Below are 7,748 nucleotides of genomic sequence, written 5' to 3'. Positions count from 1 at the left end.
TAGCAATCTGCTCTATGAGTTAGAACGAGTCAACCTCTGCCCACACATGGGGCAGATTCTGGCTCCCTCCATCTCCCTGAGCATTATTCATTCTCCAAGAAGCCTCACTGGACTCAATGAGGCGATTTGCTGACCAGATCAACACTCAGGGGAATAAAAGTCCAAATGTGGCCCATAGACTGAGGGCGCCGCACTGCTGAAAGCAGTTACCTGAGACACGCTGTAACCAGCGCTCCTGGCTACTGCTGGTCGGCAGAGACACAATGGTGCTCTTTGGCAGAGTGCTCTTTGATAGGATATTTAACACCAACAGGGTTGACGACTCTTTACCCGCCCAGCCTGCCCTCCCAGCAGGTTGTTATACGTGGAAATCTTCCCCATTTACACGAGTGTTGCTGATCCCTGAACAGCTGCTGTGTTTCAGGCAGAGGGGCAGGCAGTGACCCTTGCGTCTAGTCTGACGCTCTGTGTAAGTGTGTAAAGTCAATCAGATCCAAGCTGCTTTTCAGATGACATCAGAACTTCAGTAACGATCTGGATTCTCTGGGATCACGCAGGCTTTTCTTGTTTCCGGCGTGTCTCACACTTTGGGTCTTCACAGGGGAGACCAGACAGTTTGTGTCCCGTTAATAACCCCTCAGTTGTACTGGGGGATCAGTGTCATGTTGCAGGTGAGACTGGATACTCTGAAGGGCCTTCTGAAGTCTGTCCCACCCATCCCACACAGCAGCACACAGTGTGTATGGCTGGGAATCACACCATGGAGAGTGTTTGTCACGAACTCCCTGAGCAGTGCTGGGTCAGCCAGTCAAAGAACACCCTGGACACCGAGTCTCCTACAGTCATGGGGACAAGGCAGCAAAGGGACACCTTTGTGTCAATGCCCCATATTTGTCAGATCCCACTGTGCTGCCGCCACTCACAACAAGAGTGACACGGGTGGCTGGGTGGATGGGTGGATGGCTGGATGGCTAGTCACACACAGCCTCTTCCTACAGGTGGGAATAAGGGAGCAGAGGGTGGCTGCGCTATGTATGAGTGTTAAAGAAGGATGGTTTCTTAACCTTCACATAAAGCAATTAACATCCCCACACCTACTTTTTCCACCATCCCAACATAACTGTACATGGCGTGATAAGAATCTCAGATTACTATTGGTGGGGCCGACCAGTGCACACAACACAGAGGGGAGAATGGCTCTCAAAAATGTTCAGGCACGTACAACGCAGGTCTGAGAGTGAAGGAATCAGAGAGAGCGAGTGAGCATGTGCGATAAAGAGCTGGCTGCTTGCACCCATTGGTGGGTGCTGGTTTTTAAAGCTACTTCATTGAGGAAAAGGTGTGGAAAGAGATTAACTGCCTTAGCTCAATGTTTATTAATTGGGGCCTGGAACTGCCACAGACTGATGAATGGACTGAAAAACTGAAAAAAGTATGTTGGGTATTTTCAGAAGTGACTAAGAGTCTACGGTCAAAGGAAAGACAGCAGGACGTAGCATCCTAAGGGCAGATTTGCAAAAGCATTGAAATGAATGGGAGTTTGGCAGTTAGGTGCCTTTGAAAATCCCGCTAGGCGCCTATCTGTACATTAAGATGCTGAGATACCTTTAACATACTCACCCTATGCACTTAAGTCACTTTTGAAAATGGGACCGAGGCAATTTGCTAGCTGCTCAGGCCTGCCCTCACTGCCCAGGGAATTCTAGCAGGGGCTGAGCCCGAACCACTCAAGTCACAGGAGTTTCCCACCAACTTCACTAAGTGCCAGATCAAGCCTTAAACACAGCTCGTGATCCTTGGCTTCAACTACGGCCCTTTAATGAGGAAATTAAACTGGTCCCACTCACTGCCCTGGCCGTGCTGAGACACCCTAGGCACTCAGGGGAGTTTGTATTTACAGGCAGAGGGAGGGTCCAGTGCCCTGCCCTGGCTTCATTCATAAGAAACCAGCTGAGCATGGACACAGCTCACAGCCTAGATGTTTACTGGCCATGCCTTTGGTGAGAGGGTGTCACGCCCACACGCGGCTGGGCAGCAGGCACCAGAGCTGCTCTCCTAAGGTGAGGGGGAGGGAATAGCACAGCCATGGTGTGAATTTCATGTCAGCTCTGCTCAGGGGAACAGTGCCAGGATTTACTGCTGCAAACAGCTGGGAAATACTATCCAATGGCTGTAGCTGATGGCGCTGTGTTAGTTTCTAAAGGCATCTGGGGGGCTCCCTTGAGGGAAGTGCTAACCTTTGCTGTACATTGCACACTGGTACCAACATCGCTTTGCATTGGCATCACAGGGTTTGGAGCATTTTCCAACATCAGAATCTTGGCTTCCAGAGAGACGGCCAGCCACGCCTGTGTCCAATCCATGGAGGGGATCCCTGCCACGCCTACGTCCAGTCCATGGAGGGGATCCCAGCCACGCCTGCGTCCAATCCATGGAGGGGATCCCAGCCATACCTGTGTCCAATCCATGGAGGGGATCCAAGCACACGATGGTGATGATTGGTTTCATGGCATGTGTATCTTGAACGCTATTTAACCGTTCCCTGGACATGTCCATTGGGGAGAGTTCACCAGCCAAAAGTGAAGACAGGATGTGATGACACAGCTTCTTCAGAGTGACCCCCTCGCCCACGGACTCTCTGGAGCTCCAGATCGGGTAAGTTCAGACAATGTGTCACGGGATGTCTTAGCTGCTCACTGACAGGTTCAGGAAGGCTGCCCTGTCCAGAGGAGAGACGAGGGCAGCACGTGGTGTTGGTTTTCTAGCCACACACCTGCAGTTTCTAGAGTGTCAGATCTGTTTCTTTCCCAACACTTGTTGGTGTGTTATTAGGACAGTTTTTACACTGAGCATAGAGATGCCAGATTTCCCAGAGGTGTGTGCTACAGACACATGCTTTATAAACATGGTTATCACCCATAAAAAACACTCTAATGAATGCATGAAACACTGACAGCGAATGGGCCTTATTCTTCTCTGGTATAATTCCATACAAGTCACTATAATTGCACCAGGGTTGAAGGTGGCTCACAGGTTCACTATCAACATCCCAAACAAATCGGCCAGCCCCTCCCTCCTACGAGGGCCAGTTGGCAGTGGAAGGACCAACAGGTTAGTAGCCCCAATTCAAAAGACTCTCTGTATCCCCTGCACCATCTACATTGGTGGTGCATGGATCTCCATGAGGTGCCATCCACAGCGGCACAGACTGGCATGCTGGAGGTATGTGCAGACCCACAGATGATGTGTGTGTGTTTTGAGGAGCACAGGGACAGCGGAACGCAGGGCAGTAATAGCTGTCTAGCACACAGCCCATTTGCTGCTATCTAGGTAGGTTCATGACCTGTACCAGTGTCGTGCCTGAGCATCTCACAGCCACAATGGAATTTAGCCTTATATAACCTCCAAGAAAATGGGGACAATACTTCCCTATTTACAGATGGGGAACTGAGGCACAGAGATGATGTGACTTGTTCAAAAGCCACAAGAAAGTCTATGGCAGAGCCAGACTTGGACTCTGGTCTGCTGACTCCCATGCCGTTGTCTTAACTACAAAGTCATCTTCTGCTCTCTTACACGGGCTGTGTGCCGGGACCAAGATTTGGCCCTAGGTGAACTCTCATGTGGAATACCCCATGGCTTCATCTCCTAGTGAATCTTCAAGCAATCAAATCTACTGTGAGCGTCTCCAGAAAGACTAAATCTTCACTATCCTGGAGAGCCGGCAGATGTGGTTCCACATCTATTTTCCCCACACATGCAATGATGGCAACTTCTCCCTGCCATTGAACGTGACGGGTTTTTGTACAGCCATATTTCACTGTGGGGGGTCTTCGGTGGAGGAACCCAGCTGACCGTCCTTGGTAAGTCACTGAATTACTCACCGACTTTCCTTCTCAAAGCCTTTACTGGAATGTTTCCATGATTTTTCCTCCTTTTCTGTGTTAGGACCAGGCTCGGGTCTCCTTTCACTTTATGCTCAGACCTTCATAGCGTGTTGAGAAGAGTGTTTAATCTGTGGATAGTCAGAACAGGGTGTACGTGTCCCATGCTGTATTTTCTTATCTTTTCCCAAGGAACAAGTTTCTGAAATTGCCCATGAAATCTATCCAGGTTCTGCTGTCAGGTCCCAATTTTTAAAGAACTGGTGCTGGCCTCTTAAAAGAAAATATTTTCTACCCTTTTTTTGTTTGTTTGAATGAACTAGACATTTTCTATTCACACTGAGTTTGGGCCAATATGTGAAAGAAAGCAAGGGCCAGGTTCTCAGCCAGGGTAAAACAACATAGCCCCATTGTCTTCATTAGATCTCCCCAAGAACACATCCAAACCTCTTAAAATGGATGTACAACCCCTTGAAATATAATTTGATATAAAAATAATTTGTCCTCTTTGATTTAAAATCTGATCTTCTGGAGTGGTTTGAAAACTATTTGTTTTAGTAAGAGTTGGTCATGAAATTTTCTGGAAATTTCAACAAAAATGAAAAATGTCGTTTTCTCTAAATTCTCAGCAGAAAATTGACTTTCTGGCAAAAAAAATTTCAAAACTAAAACATTTTCACCAAGTAATTACTGAAAACGGTGGGCGGGGGGAGAAGGGGAGCAGAGTGTTGCAGAAAACTTTTGGTTTTGAGCTTTTCCTTTTCTAACAAGAAATTTTGATACATGAGACAGTTTCTGTAAAATTTTCCATTGAGATGAAAACCCAATTTTTAACTGAAGAAAAAAAAAAAAAAGATTTGATGGGTAATTTTTTACCAGCCCTATTTGTAGTATTGCCAGTTTAGAGCGAGTTAAGAGACTGATGTAATTTGAAAAATAGAAGAATAGATCCTCAGGTGGTGTCAATGAACGTAGCTCCTTTGGCCGCAATGGAACTGCACTGAATTCCTCTTACACTGAGTGAGTGTCATTGTGTTGACTGACATACTTCAGACCCGAGGGGTCAGTTCCATTGTACCTTGGGTGACTGTGTATTTTAGTTTTGAAATACTACTGAGACCTGATTTTCTGACAGTGCTGAGGGGCACCCGACACCTTTGAAATATAGAGGATTACATATAAATGGGGTGGGACTGAGGCAACGGGCTTGAAAGAGGCTCCACTAACTGCGTCTCTCAAGCCTGGAACACACTGACAAGGTTGCTGGCCAGTCGGAAAAGGCTGTACGGCTTCCTAGAAGCTGCATTCTGTGTCTGCCAGGCTCAGAGCACAATGGAGAAGATGCTGGCTGGACCAGCAGGCTTCAGGTGCAGGAAAACCTTGAGGACCAGATAGACCTGAGTTAGCCAGGGCTTAGTAAGCAGGGCTGACTGTGTTAGCTCAAACAGTGGCGCGTGGACATTTGACCTATGGAAAGCATGAAATAACTGCAGCCCTGCACTCAGCCTGCTCATGCTGAGTAACACCTTGCTCTTCAAACAGCCCCACTGACGTCAGAGGAACCAGCTGCTTGTGGAGTAAAGAGCTACTTGGAATGAGGCAGAGTATCTCAATTTGGCCACCAGGGAGTTACAAATTCCCCAAACTTGTGTGTCCATTCCTAAGTCGGTAGGTCCTTTGTGTTCTCCATGTCTCCATGCAGTAACATAGCACAACACTGTGCCAGGGCCCAGCAGACTCTCCTCTGTACCCACCGTGAAATCAACCAATATTGTCATATTTTGCAATGTCCTTTTTGCTCTTGCCTTGGATCCTGATTCAGCACGGCACTTAGACACTTACTAGATTGAGTCCTTTGGCCGGGACTGGTCCCAGATGAGAGTCCGTACACGACAAGTTTCTGAAAACGTGCCAGCAGCAAGCTAGCTCGGTAACTAAGCTATTCATATCACAAGATGAGTTAGGTATGTTTTCCTAGCCAGCTCTTATTCAGAAGTGCTGTCCCTTAGTAGAAAGGGCTACAGAATGTGGAAGACAATGATAACTGCTTAATAGGTTTCTTGACCCAACTTGCAGAATTTAATATATAGAGACTATATCCCTGCTATAGAATACGATAGAATGGTTACAAAGAAAGTCTCTCTTTTAGAATTCCATAGAATTTTACAGTACTTCATATAAAATCCTCTTAAATGTGTCTAGATCTCCTGTCCCATCTTTGGGATCCTATTGGTTTCTTTATAATTACATTTGATTGGATTTTTCCAAAAGGAAAAAATGTGGGTTACCCCCGATTTCTCCATGTGTGCATTTGGGTGGCTTCCAGAGCCATAACCACAGGCATTCTCTCCAAGTAAATCTTAAACCGTAAGAAATATCCTGAACTAATAACCATGACGTAGTCCACAATTCTTAGAAAGCAGCTTCTAGAGTTCTAAAATGAAGCACAATGCAGAATGAGCTGCAGCTTTTCTTTGTGCCCAGCTCTCACTAGACATTCAATGCATGTAGATTGCAACATAGTTCTTTACTCACTTTCATATCAATTGATTTTTCTCTTTAGCACCAACACTGTACCCCTTGCAGGCCCCAAGTTGTTATCTGATGTCAGTGGGAGATATGGTGCAGTAGGAATACAGGATCAAGCCTTCAATGATTAAAAAGAAAGAAAGGATGAGTAAAGTGACATTTCCCCCCTTTACAGACACTGGAACAGTTACTAACTTGGCCCCGTTCACTAAGGAAGCCCGCTACCAGAGTTAGGATTGGATCCCAAGTGGCCCGATTCCCATCCTGTGCCTTACCCATAAGATCATCTGACCTCTCAAAAAATTACCCTGTTTCCAACACTTGTGAGAGACTGGATTTGATACACTGCAGAGATCTGGAATGTCCTATATTCTGCATTGGAATTTTCTGGATTTGGGTTTCTAACATTGAATCTCATTGTCTTGTAGGTCAACCAAAGGCATCTCCCACTGTGCACCTGTTCCCTCCATCCGCGGAAGAGATGCAAACAAAGAGCAAAGCCACACTGGTGTGTCTGCTGAACAGCTTTTACCCAGGGTCAGTCCAAGTGACCTGGCAAGCTGATGGCCAATCGATCTCGACTGGAGTGGAGACCACCAAGCCATCCAAACAGAGTGACAACAAGTTCATGGCCAGCAGCTACCTGTCTCTGAATGCAGCAGACTGGAAGAAACACGAGTCCTACACCTGTCAGGTGACACACGATGGGAAGAACTTCGAGAAGTCCCTGAAGAGTTCAGAGTGTTCTTAGCCCTCGGACCGTGAGGGGGCTCAGCCGGTCCCTGTGTCTGTCAGCAGAGAGTTCCCCAGAGGAGCCAGGAACCATAATGTTGATTTCCAGCAAATCAGCTGCCTGTTTTATGTGATCCCTTTGCAGATTTCTTTGATACCTGCTATTATTCCCATGTTCCCACTGCTCTCACCCCTCTGCTACCCCTGGAAATGTCCTTCCTGCTTTAGTCTCTGATGCAGCCTTGTTACCATGTTAATAAAACCAGAAACATTCAGCTATTGCTGTGTCTGTGAGGAGTTTAACTTCCTCTGTCTCTTTTACACCTCATGTATTAATTGCAATATTAACCTTAACTTCCCATAAAATAAACTTACCTTTCATCAGCCAATGTGGTTCTCTTTTTATGAAGGATCTCTTTGGCTTTGGGTGTCAGACAAGCTAATGAGAAGTGATGCTACTTAAAGTGTAACATCAAGGAGATCAGGGGAGGGAGAGAGATGTCGGAGAGGGAACGTTCCCGTACCCAAGCTGGGAATGTTCTCCCCTGAGACTGGTAACTCTGGCTCTCAGGCAGCCTTTGGTGAGGTGTGAGAATTGCTGCT

The 7,748-nt window shown here is 46.8% G+C and overlaps 1 gene segment (V, D, J or C); it reads left to right on the top strand.

Moving 5' to 3' along the window:
• Positions 1 to 3,810: 3,810 nt before the first annotated feature.
• On the top strand, positions 3,811 to 7,527 carry LOC137147607 (immunoglobulin lambda constant 1-like; the record flags this gene model as incomplete). The annotated part of the segment is given in 2 exon segments: positions 3,811 to 3,863; positions 6,842 to 7,527. Coding segments are annotated over 2 exon segments (376 nt in total), but the record flags the coding sequence as incomplete, so codon positions are not given.
• Positions 7,528 to 7,748: the final 221 nt, after the last annotated feature.

The sequence above is a fragment of the Emydura macquarii genome, unplaced genomic scaffold, assembly GCF_026122565.2.
Source record: "Emydura macquarii macquarii isolate MOO-44397 ecotype Brisbane River unplaced genomic scaffold, CSIRO-AGI_Emac_v2 contig_554, whole genome shotgun sequence".
NCBI classification, from domain to species: domain Eukaryota; kingdom Metazoa; phylum Chordata; order Testudines; family Chelidae; genus Emydura; species Emydura macquarii.
This window is presented reverse-complemented; position numbering and strand designations above follow the sequence as displayed.